The following is a 16,558-nucleotide window of genomic DNA, read 5'->3' on the forward strand; positions in this document are numbered from 1 at the left end:
GTCTGTGCTGTAAGGTACTTGCTCTCGGCCTGGCATGGTAAGACCTCCAAGACGTAGTGCCAAGTATAATAACCATTAATGCAAGTTGCTGAGCTATACGTAAGTCACAGTCCTACTCTATGTTCCTTTAAGCTAGGTATGCATGCATATGTGTGTGCGTGTGCGTGTGCGTGTGCGTGTGTGTGTGTGTGTGTGTAAATATGTTAGGAAATGGATCAAGCGGACACACAGCAAATTGTTCATAGTGGTCACACTCGGGGGAAGAATGACTTTGGGAAAATGAAGGGGGATTTTCATTTGCTTGAAATGTATATTTAAAATCTCTCAATCTGTCTATCTATTTATCTATCTAGTAAATCAAAAGAAATCACTGTAAGGCTGAATTGAAGCCTGCTGTGTGAGAGTTGCTGTGCAGTCATCACTGAGCTGTGTGAAATGGATTCTGTTCCCAGGCTGGTGCCACACATCCCCTACCCTCTCCTGAAGCTTACATATAGCCCTGAGACTAGGTATTGGCCAATGAGATGGAAAAGGAAGTGTTGGCTATAACTTCTGAAAAGAGGTGTTCTCTAAAAGAATGATGTTTTCTTTACTCCTTCCTCCTTCCAGATGGCTGGAATGACATTGCGATGGCTGGATCTCAGGCAGCCGTCTTGGACTATGAGGTAGAGGTCATGAGTTAAGTAGGATAGAGCAGTAAATTAGCTGCAAAGAGCGAGCCTGAGCCAAGGTCAGATCTTAGGGCAGAAGGAGATCTCAGAGACCCCTGCTCTACCCATATTCACCATCACATCTAGAGGAAACTGAGGACCCAGAGAGGCCACGTGATGTGCCAGGCAATGACTGAGCTAGGAGAAGTTTTGCCAGAGATCCTCCCTCCTCCCACTCCCTACGCACACACAGAGCACACAGCTCTTTGTCCAGAAACCTCCCTTTCCAGGTCTTGGACTCTGCTCCCTTCTGTGGTTGGGGACCCTGTCTGGGACCCAGTCCCTGGAGTTGGGCGAAGGCCCCAGAGTTGGTTAAGTGGCCCACCTGAGACATACCTCTCAGCATTTGTCTGATGAGAACGCAGCAGAAGCTCTGCCCACTGGTGCCTAGTGGTGGGTCTGTCTGTCAGTATCTCCCATCTGGCCCCTTTCCCTCTTTCTGTGTCCTGTCCTTCTGCTGCCTGTCTGTCCCAGTCCATCAGTCTCTCTTTCCATCCCTGTTACTGTCTCTCTTTATCCCACCTTCACCCTGTCTGGCTCAGTCTGCCTGTCTCCCACCTTTCTGTGTCTCCTTCTACCTCTCTGTCTCTGCCTTACTCTCTGTCAATTTCTGTGTGTTACTCTCTCCTCTGTCTTTCCCTTTCTGTTCCTCTCTCCTGCTCCTTGTCTTGTTTTTCTGTTTCTCTGAGCCCGACTGTGAAGTCTGTCTCTCCACCTAAAGGTTCTAGGCAGCACCTTTCCTGGGCCTTGTGTATTAATGTGGTGCTGCCCCTGCCCGCCCCTGTCTCTCCCTCCCCGCTTACCTGCCCTGTCTGTCTCCAGTGCAGAGGAGGACTGGCGCTGGGCTCCAAACCCCCAGAGTCTGCAGGGCCTCCAAGCAGGCCGGACACCTGGCTCAGGAGTTTGAGTCCTTGGAGCTGGGAGAACAGCTGAGCGACCATGGAAGGCAAAGGTCGGTGCTGCTGATGCTGCCAGTGAGAATAGTACCCTCTCCTTTCTGCTACCTCAGGAACTTTATTCCTTCTGAGCCACGGCTGGCAGAGAGGGGCTGTCAGGCGAGCCCAGGGGTCACGGGGGCAGCCCCAGCTCCTGTGCAGCTGAAGGCCAGCTAGAGGCCTGCAGGCATGACCCGAGACTCTCCTGACAGTGCTCCGTGCCAAAGCCCAGAGCAGGAGGCCAGGAAGGGGAGGATATGCAGCCCGATGGTGCCAGAGGCATGGAGACTGGAGCACTTACCACTCAAAAGGGAGAGTCTCAAGGCAGCCAGGCCCCAGCCCCAACCCCCACTCTCAGTGGAGGGGAGAAACCGGACTTCTAATTTTGCCTTTACCAGTTACCGAGTGACCACAAAGAGGCTCTTTCTTGCTCTCGGCCTGTTTTCCTATCTGTGATGGAGAGAGACTGGCTGCCATGCCTCACTTTACCAGTGCTGAGTCTATGATTCTATCACCCCCGTAGGTTTCTGGCGCTGTGGACTTAAAGGGAGTGAGCCTGAGAGTGTTCCACGGGTGGGGAGGGGCAGGGGCAGGAGGGAGAGGCTGCTGGAGGGAGGCTGGCAACTGAAATCACCACACTGGCCTGGGAATCAGGAGGCCTGAGGTCCAGGTCCATCCCTTCACTTCCCTACCTGATCTCTCCGAGCCTCTGTTTCCCCATCTGTAGAAAGGGATCATTGTGCCAGCGCTACTGGGTGGATCCAGGAACTCACAGATGTCCCTGCTGGGAGGATTCAGCTCTGAGCACAGACCAGGGATTGGGGGGGGAGCTGGAGATAGCTCCTTGGGGATGCGGATGGGGGTCTGAGGGCTCACAGGTGTCAAAAGAAGAGGCTAAAAGGAGCCATTGTGGGAAGCAGGAAGGGGCCCTCTGGGATGGGCTAATTACAGGCCAGGATCTTCCAGACAAAGCCAGCAGCCTCTGAGTGGCCATTCTTCCAGGGAAGAAAGAAGACTGGAGGACTCCATTAAAGCTTTTCATGCTGGGGCCCAGGAGGGAGGCTTGGAAGTCAGCGCTGCCTCCGCTCCTCACCCACACCCTGCCCCTTCCTGACTTCTGAGGGAGTCAGGCCTCTGCCTGAAGTTTAAATCTTCTGAAAACCGCAGAAGCCTGAATCACGGAGGCAGCTAGGAGTAGAGAGAATCCTGGGAAGGGAGTAGGGAGCTGGTCCTGGTCTGCTACCCTGGCCTCAGTTTTCCCATCTGTAAAATGGGAGCGCTATCCAGCCCTGACCTGCTGAAATTCGCTGAGATTTCCAGACTTTCTCTGTGGAACTGAGGCCAGGCCCAGAGAAGTCAGAGCATTAGGAACCACTACCTCCTGGGGCGCCTGGGGGGCTCAGTGGGTTAAGTGTCCAAATCTTGATTTCGGCTCAGGTCATAATCTCATGGTTCATGGGATCGAGCCCCACATCAGGCTCTGTGCTCAGTGGTCTTCTCCCTGTCCCTCTGCCCCTCTGCTCTCTCTCTCTCTCAAATAAATAAATCTTAAAAAAAAAAAAAAAGTCTTGATGAAAAAAGAAAAAAAAAAAAAAGAAACCACTACTTCCTGCCCTGCCACTTAGCCCTGCCCTCCCTCCCGGACACCAGCCTGCCCAGTGAGGCACCAGGATGCATCTCTGAGTCCACGCATGAGTCCAAAGCCCCAAATGGTCTTCGCTTCTCTCAGATGCAATCCAGTTGAAGTAGCGAAAGAACCGTTTCTTATTCTTCTCTGTACAAGCAAACGCTGGATCGGGTTCGAACATCCATTCACGTACCCTTTCATTCATTCGCTCATTCATTGATTCACGCACTCATTCATTTACTCAATAATGCTCTAATGGTCCCCCAGGACCTAGCCCTTGCTTGGCGCTGGCCTGGACACAGGGACATGATCCCTGAAGGAATATTCAGTTGAGTACGGCAAGTCATCATTCTAGACAGAAGGAGGAAGGCACAGAGCGGGGCAGAGGAGGGAGTCACTGCCCCGGTTCCGGAGGAGGCTTTTAGCCAGGCTGCAGGGTTTGTAGGGTGACACCAGGTGTGGCCTCGCAGTGGCAGTCAGGGCAGAAGAGCCCTGCAAAGGCAGGGGAGAGGAGACGGGGCAAGCCTGGCCTGGGGCAAAAGGAAGCCTCCCCAGGGCATTATGCTAAGTGAAATAAGCCAGTCACAAAAGGACAGATACTGTGTGACTCCCCTTAGATAAGGAGCCTAGAGCAGTCTCATTCGCAGAGACAGAAAGTAGAAAGGCGGTTGCCAGGAGCTGGAGACAGGCAGGAATGGGGAGGTGCTGTTTCCTGGGTGTAGAGTTTCAGTCTTAGACGGTGAGAAGAGTTCTGGGCTGTGCAATCATGTGAACGTACTTAACGCTACTGGACGGCACACGCAGAAATGATTACGATGGTAAATTTTACACTGTATCTATTTTACCATCATTTTAACAGGTAAATATACACACATTTTACCATCATTTTAACAGGTAAATATACACACACGCATACCAAAAAAATGAGCCTTTCCCAGAGACTGAGTTGGGGAGGGGAGGCCGGAAGTTGGAGGGGTGGAGGGCCTCAAACCATGCTGAGACCAACATGGTCACCTCAGACCTGCTATAGAAAGCTGGAAGGAGGGAAAGAAGAGAGGAAAGCAGGAAGAGGGACGGGTGGTGCGGCTCAGGGTAAACTGACTAGAAAGAACAGTTGTGTGCATGGGATCTGCTCGAGGGGACGTGGGTTGGGTGCAGAGCAAAGGTTGGCCCCAAGGCAGAAAGGAATGACTCTCATCTTGTGACGTCTCTGGGGGTCACTTCAAACATGTAAGGGTAGAGAGCCACTTCAATGGAATCACTGAATCTCCAAGACCTTAGACCTAGCGTGGACAAACCATGGCTTCTAGACCCAGGTTGGTTGGGCAGGCCCAACTATTGAGGCAAAGGTTTCCAGGTGGCCTCTCTTCCCCAGATGGCCAGACTCCGGCCCTTCCCACGATGACTTACAGAGTCGCAGACCGCCAGAGCTGTGGGAAGACTTACCACCCAACTCACACTTAGGGTACAAATGGGGCCGCTGACGCCCAGAGAGGGAAAGGGATCTGCCCAAGTTCACATGCAAGTCAGGTGACTAGAACTCTGGTCTTCTAAACCCTCTTTGCCTCAGGTTCTCCCTGGGGGAATCTGAAGGAACTGGATTCCGATCATTGCAAAGGAAGCCTACCACATATGTTGGGACTCTTAGCAGGGCTGGCCAATACCATCTTTAGACTGATTATCTTTTACTTGATGGAAATAATGCATTCCTGTCCAGGTGACTTCAAATGAACTCTTGAATGAAACCTATGCTATCCATACATGTGCTTTTTGGACTCAGAACTGTACTTGTCCAGTTTTAGGATACAGAAGTCCCTGACAGTATGAATTTCAATCTTTGATCCAGTCCCAGGACAGGTTTTGTGGGGGGAAATGTAGTGATAGGTACAGATCTCAGCTCAGCTTTCTTACTAGCTGTGTGATCTGAGATTCTCTCAGCCTCAGAGTCTGGAAAACGGGAATGATTTTAATCTATATCACAGAGCCACATAGAGTGCATGGTATGCAGTAGCTGCTCAGTGAAGAGTATCATAAATGATGATGATGATGATATTGGAGGTGAAGATAGTGGTGATGGTGGTGATGATGATGGTGGTGGTGATGACAGTGATGGTGATAATGATGGTGCTGATGGTGGTGGTGATGACAGTGATGGTGATAATGATGGTGTTGATGGTGATGGTGGTGATGGTGGTGGTGATTGTAATGTTGGTGATGATGGTAATGGTGATGGTAATGATGGTGATGTGATGGTAATAGTATTGGTGGTAAAGGTGATGATGGTGGTGATAGAGATGATGGTGATGATGGTGATAATGGTGGTGATTGTGATGATGGTGATGATGGTAATGGTGATGGTGATGATGGTGATGATGGTGGTGATTGTGATGATGGTGATGATGGTAATGGTGATGGTGATGATGGTGATGTGATGGTAATAGTATTGGTGGTAAAGGTGATGATGGTGGTGATAGAGATGATGGTGATGATGGTGATGATGGTGGTGATTGTGATGATGGTGATGATGGTAATGGTGATGGTGATGATGGTGATGATGGTGGTGATTGTGATGATGGTGATGATGGTAATGGTGATGGTGATGATGGTGATGTGATGGTAATAGTATTGGCGATAAAGTTGATGATGGTGGTGATAGAGATGGTGGTGATGGTGATGATGGTGATTTTAGTAATGGTGATGGTGGTGATGTTGGTGGTGATAGAGGTGGTGGAGATGGTGATGATGGTGGTGGTGGTGATGGTGATAATGGTGGTGATGGTAATGCTGGTGGTAGTGGTGATGATGTTGGTGGTGACAGAGATGGTGGTGACGGTGATAATAGAGATGATTCTTATTGAAGAGTATTCAGAATTTCACCTCTCCTGTTGGGTATCAGCAAGACCCAGGCTCAGGAAGGATGGATTCCAGCTTGACTAGTCTTTAGTGTAAGATGCTTTGGGCTCTCTGTAAAGTGAAGCTGTGCCCGATATTGTGAGTTTTGATTACAAAGGCAAACTGGTTCCAGAAGTAGGTGCTAAGGCCATGCTCCCAGAGAACAAACACTGTCCCTCTTCCCTTGAGACCACTCCCTTCAACTCACCGACTTTTGGGAATGAATAGACATATAGAGACAGGATCTCCCAGAAATGCTAAGTCCTGAGAAACCCATACCCTGTGCTCCCCACACCAGTACTCCTCATCCCTGACCCTCCACTAATTTCCCCATAGAATTATCGTCTTCTAACATATATTATAATTTCCTTGTTTTCTATATTTTGTGCCTGTTTCTATCTGTCCCAGCCTCCCTCCCCCACTAGAAGAGAAGCTTTGGGAGGGCAGGAAGCTTCATTTGTCTCACTGCTGTATTCCAAATGCCTAAAATAGTGCCTGGGACACATTAGATGCTCAATAAGTATTTGTTGAATGAGCAAATGCTAAAAGGGAGGGATCAATGGCAGCCTTTGTTCCCCGACAGGCCCAGCTTCCTGGCTTGTTACCTGGTTTCTCCTCAAACAAACAGAGAGGGGGTGGGGTACAGCCCCGAGCGCCCAGTGTACAGGCTTTCACACTGGGCCCAGGCTGAGGCTGTGGGAGGGAGGAGGTAATGCTCAGCCTGGGGGGTCAGTCCCCAGCAAATTCATGGCCTTCAGGGGGCCTGAGCCCTGGGTCCCCGCGTCCCTGCAGAGCCAGAGACTGAAGGCTGAGGAGAAGGTACTGGATCTGGAATTTGAAGTCTTAAGTGTGGGGTTTAACGAGGAGGGCAGATATGCCCTGCGGCTGACAGCCGAGAACCCCCTGCAGGCTGGCTCTGGGGCTGGGGTACAGTTGCAGGTAAATGATGGGGACCCCCTCCCTACCTGCTCTGCCGTCACCGACGTCATTGAGCAGCAGGATCCCGGCAAGAGCCTCGCCCTCACCCGGAACAAGTTTGTCTTTACTTTGCCCAAAGGTATGAAGTAAAGGTGGTGGCTGGGTGGGGGGGGGGCGGGAGAAGGATCCTTTAACTCCTGCCCCAGCCCCTGTCAGGGACCCCAGGGAGCCGCAGGGAAACAGGGAGGGGCAGGGTCAGAACTTTAGACTGGATCCCAAAGTTCTGTCTGTGTGATCTTGGGCTAATGCTGGTCCTCCGTGAGCCCCTGCCCCTTTCACTGTGACAGGGGGACACTGATGCTGGGCACACAGGTCGGGTGACGAGGGAAAAAAAGGACAGATGAGGAATGGCTTTGAAAATTTACAAGAGCTGAGTACACAGCAGGTTTGGGGTCAGTCTGGCCGGATGTCATACTGAGTAACATTGGAGCCAGTGCCCTGAGTGCCCAGTCCTGAGCACCACTGGACTGTGGGTATGGGGGTGGACAGAGAGTTGGAGACCGTGGTCTGGCCTTCAGGAAGTTTCCAGATTAGGTAGAGAGGCGGGAATCTCAAACAGAGAATAGTTAAGTGGTCCAGAAGGAGCAGAAGATCCACGCCTAGACTGCAAGGGCATCCACATAGGCAGGCTTCCTGGAGGAGGAGGGATGTGAGGGAATGGGGAAACCAAGTTCAGGCCTTCAGGTGGCCAGAGATCAGAGACAGTTTGAACTCTTCCCTCCACGGAGCAATACTCAGGACCCTGTCATGGGCTAAGAGCCCTCCCATCCCCACATGGGTAGAGGGAAGGGTCAGAGGTGGGGCCAGAGAGGTGTCAAGGCGTCACCGCCTGGAAAGCTTAGCCAAGCCTGCTCCCACTCAAAGGGCCGGCAGCCCAGGTTTCCACAAGGACCCTACCAGCCATCCCCGCTCCCCAGCCCCTACCCGGGAGTCCCCAGACGTGGCCCTGAGCCCCCGCCTCCCCTCTGCAGGGTTCTGCAAGAACGATGGGCAGCACGACGCGCGGCTGCGGGTGGAGGCGCTGCGGCTGGGCGGGGCCTCAGCACGGGCCACCCGGCGGGTGGGCGAGGCCATCTTCCCGGTCTTCCCGCGCCCGGACCAGCCGCGCACCAACCTGTGGGCGCGGGAGCACGAGGACCTGTACCGCTACCGCGGCAGCCTGGCCCTGCTGCGAGCCAGTGCCGACGCCACGGCCCGCCACTGTGGGGGCCTCGCCTACAGCGTGGCCTTCCGGGAGCACCGGGGCCCTCAGCCTCCAGCCCCCAACTGCCCCCAGGGGACTGGCCCCCCAGGACCCGCGTCACCGAGCCCAGAACCCCAGCTGCCCTGGCTGCAGGTGGGTGTTCCCTGGGACCCGACTCAGGGTCTAGCATCACCGCCCCCCGCCCCCCCCCCCCCCCCCGCTTCCGGCCCCGTTAGAAGATCCAGAGTCTCTGATAAGCCTGGCTGTCCCCAAATCCTCACTGAGCAGAGCAGCAGAACTTCCTAGGGTGGCCCGCCCTCTGAGAATGGAAGCAGGGAGTCCCAGTTTGAAGGGGGTGACAGAAAAATGGAGCAAAGCCCGCACAGAGCAGGGACACCGCTGGGTGGAGTTTCTTTTGCCCCGTGGGTGGGTGTCCCCTGAGAGCCTATAGTCCCCAAACTCAGTCTCACGCGTTGTCACCATGTTTTGAGGGAGGCCCAAAGTGACCAGGAGACAGAAGTCTGTGTGCGCCCACCTTCAAGCCCCTCCCGCTCCCACCAGGGCCAGGAGGGACTCAGCCCTGACCCGGGATCCTGGCCCGTCCTTGTCCAAGCTGAAGGCGGGTTTCCCAGTGAGGTTGTGTTCTGCCGCCAGCCAGTGTGTCTGCTGAGCCTCAAAGCCAGCACAGGTGGAAGCTAGTAGAGCAAGTAGCAGCCCATTTCATAGGCGGTGAAACTGAGGATCATGCCCCAGGATGCTTGATTCCATTTAATACCAATGACATTTCCTGGGGAACTTTACACTGGTGCATGGGATCCAAAGCTAGGTCAGTCCCGGAGCTCGCGGTGCCGATAGCTGGAAGACAGTGGCCACAGGGTGGGCATTATATAGTCCTGGAAGGCGTGTGCTGGATGGGGTGCTCTGGCGAGGGAGTGTGCTGGTCAGGCTCCTCAGAAGAGATGTCATTTGAGATGAGTCTTTCATTCATTCATTCATCCATCAGACATTTGTTAATTGCTGACTCTGTCAGACCCTATACTAGGTGGGTAAGATTTTGGGATGCCAATTCCAGGCCCCGGGGAAGGTATTCCGGGAGGAGGGACCAGAATAAGCTGGCGGAGATGGAAAGGGTTTAGCTGGCGGCAGGAGACTGAGCTGAGGTTGGAGCCCAAGGCGCCTGGCTTTTCCAGCAACTCCTACATTGGGCAGTGCAGGGGTCTGGGGCTGCCATGGAGTCCAGGGTAGTGGGCTGATTAGGTTCAGGGGGCGCTGATGGGCTGGGGAAAGGGGAGGGAATCAGGGCAAGGTGGCAGAAGAGGAAAGTGGATATTCAATTCAAGAAGCAAAGGGGGAGAAAGTTCGTGCGGGGAAAGATACACCGTGAGCTGTGGTTTAGACAGCGATCTGGCAGCATGTGCCAGGAGAACTGGAAGGGACCCAGGGGCCGGTTTCTCTTGCCAGGTCTCAGCCTGTTACATGGACCACTTTGGCCTCTGTTCGTTCATTCATTCATTCATTCATTCGTCAGTCCATTAACAAATACTTTCAAGAAATCAACAAATGCTTTTGACTATCTACTGTATGCTGGGGGCTGAGAATGCTGCTTGAGAGGGAGTTGGAGTGCCCTGGGTTCCTATGTGACATTCTGTTCCCTCAGACTGCGAGCTCCCTGACTTCGGGGCCCTGGGCCCTCTGTCCTAGTTTGTCACAGGGCTAGATACACACAGCAGAGGCTAAGAGCTCAGGGAGAAGCGGTCCCCTGCTCTCTGTGACCAGCCTGAGCCAGGGCCCCTTGCAGGCTGCAGCCCTGAGTGCCTATGGTGGGCCGGAGGCTGCAGGGAAGGGGGGCTTGGGGTGGTGGGCTGTCCTCAGCAGCTCTAATTTCTGTTATTTAATGCCATCATCTCCCTGCTATTCTCCCTCTTAAAGTGTCAGATGTCTGCCTCTACCAAGACAAGAAAATGGCTTTCAAGGGAGAGGAAAATAGTTTCCCTCCTGGGGGGTCAGCAATCACAACCCTGACGACAGGGCCAGGAAACTGATGGGGGACAGACAATGCTGCGGGGTCCTTCAGAGGATAGAGGGGCTGCCTTCTTTCAGCTCAGGTGAACGAGGAAGGCGGGCACCTTTCTGGAGCTGGGATTTGGAGGCTCAAAGACACAGCTGGAAGGACAGCAGTGAGACTGGGCCTGGGACTGCAGGCAGTCCCTCCTGCTTGTGGCCAGCTCCCTGGGGTAGTGGTTGTGGCCTAGAACCACAGGGACCCTTGAAGCCCTCCCCTCTCCCTTCTTGGCAGATGGGGAAAATGGAGCCCAGGAGGGAAGGACTTCACCCAGCTCCCTTGTGTTCTCAGCTGAAGAGGAGGAGAGAAAAACAGCTGAAGGGGGGGGGGTGAGATGCTGAGAAGAGGCAGTGACCCGGAAGGATGGAGAGAGGAGACTGCATTCATTGCATTCAGTTCAGGGCCAGGAATGGATTTCTGGGCTCAAGGTCACCTCCTCCAGGAAGCCTTCTCTGCATTGATTTTATTCCTTCCGGACTATCTTCAGGCATTTCAACCATTGAACCTATTCAATTTACAACTTTATTGTAAGCTTTCTCCAACTTGTGTGTCAGTTTTTAAACCAGAACTAATGATGGTCATGGGACGTGTGTGGAGTGCGGGGCAGGGGCAGGGGTTAGGAATGCAACTCAAGAGGGTATCTGCAGCGGGAGGCGGGGCTCCAAGGGAGCATCGGTGACTGACTCTGAACCGCTGTGCTCCCCAGCCAGGGCCCACAGGATGCAGAGCCGTAAATGACACACCCGTGCTGGTCACAGCATTTCCAGAATCCTGAGACTCCGCCGGGACAATCAGTCCCCCCACATTAACATTATGTGGACAGTGAACACCTTCCCTTCTCCAGTCCTCAAGGTTCCCACTGTGTGTTGGGGGGCGAGGGCATAGCCCCCCGCGAGTACTTCCAGCAGGCACAGCCAGACTCCAAGATAGAGATCACTCCCCAGGCCCCTGACCCACCGATGGGGGACTGGGGCGCACAGGCAGGGGCTACAGGGGGAAGTTTCCCGTGCATGGGACCGAGCCAGCTCCAGGTTTCCTGCCGTCAGGGCTCAGGGTGCTCAGTGGCTTCCTTTCTGGGCAGAGTTCCACCAGACATCCTGTCCCCTGACGCTACCTCCTTATCCTCTTGGCAGGTTTAAGACCACATGGCTGTGCCACCCCAGCACCCCCAAGGCCCTCCTTCTCCCAGAGTAAGAGGGAATTTATCTGACCAGAATGTGGGTGGCCTGTGGGTGCTGGGCAGAGAGGGTCCCGGAAGGGAGGGGAGCAGCAAGTGCAGGCCACCGTCAGGCTGCTGGGCTGGCTGAGGTGACTCCAGCTCAAGTCTTTTAAGGGGGAGCAATGCCTCCCGGGGGGTTGGAGGGCAGGGGGGAGGCCACCACAGCCTTGGGCCTGGAGCCACAAAGCCCTCAGGGGCCACATCCTTCCTGACACCTCACCAGACCTCTCTAAGAGATCCTGAAGGTTTAAGGACAAGCTCCCACAAGCAGAGCTGTTTAAGAGAGAAACCTTGGACTGGAAATTCCCAGTGATGAAATTTCTGGAAACATGAACTTAAAAATGCCTTGCTTATAGCTCTGGGAGCCGTCCTGGGGGCTCCTTCACTCTGCGAGGGAGCATCCTCCCACTGGAGCGGGAGCTGGGGAGGGGAGGACGTGGGGGGGCTCCCTCCCCCACTCCTGCCCTGCGTTTACCTCTTCCAAACAATCGCAGTTTTGTTTCATGGAAACGATTCCGTTCCCCAGGAGCCTTTTAAATGACGCTTTCAAGGGTCTTTTTTTCGTATTCTTTCCATTTAAAACACTTTTTTTTTTTCTTTTTGCCCTGGAGGGGAAAAAAGGAGAAGAAAAAGCTAATAAAGCAATCACCAAATGCTGAGCACCTGGCTCGAAGCCTGTGGCTTCTGATTGTGGCTTTGGCACCAACAGGCTGGGGCTTTCATTAAGGAGAAGTGGAGGGGAACAGAGCTGGCAGTGGCTGGCCCGGCGGCCTCCCCTCTGCCCCCTGTCCCTAAACCTCTGGCTCCAGCTCTCTCCCTTTGTTCCCTCCCTCCCGGTCCCTCTCCCATTCTCCTTTCCCACCTCCCCTCCCCCACCCCCTCCGGTCCCGACTGGCCAGAGCTCCGGGCCTGCACACTCCCGGCCCCAGCGGTGGAGGCTTTCTGCCTCCGGCCAGCGCACTCCACGTCTTCACTCTCCTCCCCTCTTTACTCTTTTAAATTCATTGTGCCTTTTATTGCTCGCTATTGCATACGCGGTTTCTATTGCCCTGGAGACTGGAATGGTTCAAGCGGAGAGAGACGCGCAATGTGGATTTCATTAACTTTACTGCCCCGTTCATCTCAGGGTGGGGGTGGGGAGCTGGCCTGGCTGGGGGAGCTGGGCACCTCTTTGCTCAAGCCCCTTCGCTTCAGTGCCAGACCTTCGGTGTCCCCGGCCTGCTACCCTCACCTAGAGAAACCTCCCTTTCTGCTGTTCCCTCCCACTTTCCTATCGGAAGAGGACTCCCCTGACCCATTTCACAGGTGGGGAAACTGAGGCTCCAGAAGGCAGTGCTCGGGCTGCTACTAAGAGGTGGGAGGTTGGAAAGGAGAGAACAGGTTAGACCGGGCCTGCTGGCCCCCTCCCAGGCTAATGTCCCTAGTCCGTCTGTGCAGGGATCCCACTGTCGCCCCTCCTCTTCCCTCCCTTCCTGAGCTCCATCAAATATGGAGGATTGGAGGATTGGAGCCGGTCAGCTCCTCCTCGCAAATGAGGCAGTTTTATGGGCTTTAGAAAACCACTCTGATTGTTCCCTCAATTACCCTGAGCGGATTGAATATATTAATCTCTCTCTTAACTCGAGTGAGTGAGACTTGGCTGCTGCCCCTCCCCCAGCCACCAGCACCCCTCTGTAGCTCGACTGGAGTGACTCCCAGCCCCTGGCCTTCCTGGCCCTGGGCAGGTCAGCCTGGGTCCAGGCAGCAAGATTTTGCTCACACACACACACACACACACACACACACACCCGGGGGACAGCTGCTTTACGTTTCTCTATCAATTTTCATTGATTTCCTCCTTTGCGGCTATTTGGAAGAGCCTTTTCCTCGAGTAAACTTGATCGTGGGGGCAAGGGGGTGGGAGGGGGACTGCGGGCAGCTCCCCCTTCTGCTTCGGTGACAACTGCCTCCAGCTTAAACACGCTCTGCCTCAGGCAGCTGAGCCCCCGCTAAAAGCTACCTGAGGTTTCCCTTTGTAGCTCGATTTTCTTTTATTTCAGAGGAACAAAGGCTCTGTCAAGGCGTTCCCAGAGAGGGCTGTCACCCACGCTGGGAGGGGTGCAGGCCCATCACCATGATGGAGGGCTGAGGCTGGCAGGAGAGGCAGGGCTGGCCGGTGCTGGCACAGGGACAAGGACATGGCCAGCGCACTCGGGAAGAGAAAGGCCATCAGCTAAATGTACCACAATTACCCTGTGGGCCGCCTGCCCTCCCCTCTTCTTCCTCTGTGGCGCTGAAAGACCTTGTGCCGGCTCCCTGGACACAGTGGATAAGACCTGAAAATGGGGGGGAGGTGCCCCGTATTTATGTCCTTGCCAACCCTGCCCCTCAGCCCCGCCCTGCCTGATTTCCAAGTCACTTGTGTGTGTGTGGATTTCTATCCGGGTGCCTGGAGCTCAGCAGGGGGAGATGGAAGAGGTTTGGGGTTCAGAGAGCTTACAGGGAGAGGCAGGTGCGCTGAGGCCACAGGGACCTGGGTTCAGATCAGCATCGGTGTCTATCTGGTAGCAGTGTGGCCTCGTGCAGATTACATAACTTCCCTTGGCTTCCATGGCCACATCTGTAAAATGGGGGAGAGTGGTTCCCGTGTCCCCTGTTGCTGGGAAGATAAATGAGCTAGCTTACAGTTGTCCCTGCTCTGCGGGAAGTGTGGAATAAGTTATCTATATGGGGCAAAACTGGGCCTCAGTTTCTGCATCTAGAAAATACTTCTTGCAAAGCCAGCCTCCCAGGGGAGGGGTGATGGGAACTTGTGAGCCCCCCTCTCTGGGACCCAAATGGCAGGTTTCAGAGTGGAGAAGGCTGGCCAGCCTGGGTGCTGGTCTAGGAAGGAGCTCCGTTAGCAGATTGTTGTAATGAGCATGCCAGATGGCTCTGCTGCCCTCCCCCATCTCCGCCTTCCCCCACTCCAGCCAGGGGCTACTGCTGACTCACACCTCCTGGAGGCTGTGTGTGTGTGTGTGTGTGTGTGTGTGTGTGTGTGTGTGTGTGATATGTGTCTGGTGAGGGGGACATGAAGCGGAAGGGGGTGCCTACCTCTGATGTCCTTCCAGCCAGCCCAGGCGAGGGAACTGCGGTGGGCTTCTCATTCACATGCGGAGTGAAATAAGGAAGGAGGAGGGGCGGGAGGGTCCAGTTATCTGGCCTTTTATGGTCATCTTCTTCTTTTCCCCTTCATTCACACCCCTGGAAAGTGGCTGTGGCCCCAGCAGACACTGCTGAACACAGCCGCCCTCGAGGACGCGTGTGCGTGCACAGACCCAGCACATCAGACCTGGACACACACAGACCCTCCCCATCGCAAAGAGAGATCCCCACCACCTCACTGATGGACACACGTGGGACACACTCCCTCCCACACACAGATCTGCACCTCCTTGGGACCTTCCTGGCTTCCTCTCCATACAGAATGCCCCCCCCCCCCAGTGCAGGCTCTACCAGAGAAGAAAGAGACTTGGGGACATGGCATGTGTGATGTATGAGGTGAAATTAAAACTGCGTGTGAAACCAATCCTTCAAAAGTGATCTTTAATAAAACAGTGGATAGGGGAGGGCTGCGGAGAAGGAACACTGACAGGACCCAGCCAGCCTGACCTGGCCCGGGTCAGGGGTTGGCCTGTCAGGAGTCAACAGAGACACCCCAGCCTGGTCCTGGCCTGGTTTTGCAGAGGTCCTGGGCTCAGGGCCGCTGAGGCCAGCAGGGCCCAGCCCCGCCTGCAGACGATGGAGAATGAGGGGCCTTCCCTCCTCCATCTGGATCTGACAGCCTGCCCTAGAGTCCAGCGGTCCAACCTCCCTGGGCCCAGGGTGTTCATTCATCCATCCATCCATCCATCTGTCTGTCCATCCATCCGTCTGTCCATCCATTCCCCCAGCAGTAAACAAGGTAGCTATATCCTCTCAGCCGCTGGGGAGCCACCAGGCTGGGCAGGGAGAGGCAATAGGAGGAGTTGGAGGACAGTGACTCTCCAAGGTGACTGTGAGGGCTGCTGGGACCTGGGGAGGAAGTGATGGCATGACTGGGTGGTCATCAAGGACTCGGGCTGCCGTAGGAAAACTAGTTCTGGCCAGGAGTCAGAAGACCTTGGCCTAGGACCCTATTTCTTAGCTGCAGTATAACTTGAAGCTATTCACTTGACCTCACTGGGCCTCAAGTACCTCGTCTGTACAATGGGCAGAGCAGTGCCTCCTGCTGGTGAGGTTGGGAAGTCAGGTGAGGAAGAGGGTGGGAAATTGCTTGGTTCTTGAAAACCCGCCTCACAAAGGTCAGTGGGACCTCTGATCTCTGCCTCAAAGAACGGGTGGAATTCCAAGAGAGATTGAGAAGAGTGGTTTTCAAGTGGAGAGGACAGTGTGAGCAAAGGGGGGGCAGCAGGAACGTGGAGGTGCGTGAGGGAACAGCAAGCAGGGAGGACAGAAGAAGTGGGGAGAGTGTGTTTGTGGGATGGGGAGTTGCAGGGATGCCAGGGGAAGAGAGCAGGCGTGCTGGCTCCGTGGACCCTGAGCCCTCTGCCATCACCTATTTGCCCAGGCAGCTCTGAGCCAGGCTGGCAAAGGCGGAACCCGTGAAGCCCACGGAAGCATCAGAAAGGTCTTGGGGGGGACAGGTAGCTTTCATAATGTCCATTTTCTGGAGCAGGAAACCGAGCCCTTGGAGGGAGCGGATGGCTTACCTAAGGCTTCCCATTGAGTCAGTAGCAAAGCCCGGTTGGAATCCAGGGACCCCAGTATATTTTGGTTTCTCAGGCACAGGAATCAGCACAGAGGTGGGAATGACTTGAGGCATTCTTTCCCAGGGAGACTCCTACTTTGATGGGCTTTCTAGATGATGTGACAGGATCAAGGGAAAGCAATTTGAGGGAACGACTTTCTTCCCAGTGGCCCCGTTTGGCACCAAGTCCGGCCTAGATGGA

At 54.5% G+C, this 16,558-nt stretch overlaps 1 protein-coding gene across 1 annotated transcript in view; it reads left to right on the forward strand.

The window, feature by feature from the left end:
* The first annotated feature begins 6,911 nt into the window (after positions 1–6,911).
* The window catches only part of CCDC33 (coiled-coil domain containing 33), a 109,415-nt gene continuing 99,768 nt past the window's right edge, over positions 6,912–16,558 (forward strand). The window contains exons 1-2 of the mRNA XM_044391948.3: positions 6,912–7,221; positions 8,114–8,449. Coding sequence (XP_044247883.2) covers positions 6,912–7,221; positions 8,114–8,449 — 646 coding nt within the window. The remainder of the gene's footprint in view (positions 7,222–8,113; positions 8,450–16,558) is intronic.

Source organism: Ursus arctos, unplaced genomic scaffold (genome assembly GCF_023065955.2).
Source record: "Ursus arctos isolate Adak ecotype North America unplaced genomic scaffold, UrsArc2.0 scaffold_28, whole genome shotgun sequence".
Lineage (NCBI taxonomy): Eukaryota > Metazoa > Chordata > Mammalia > Carnivora > Ursidae > Ursus > Ursus arctos.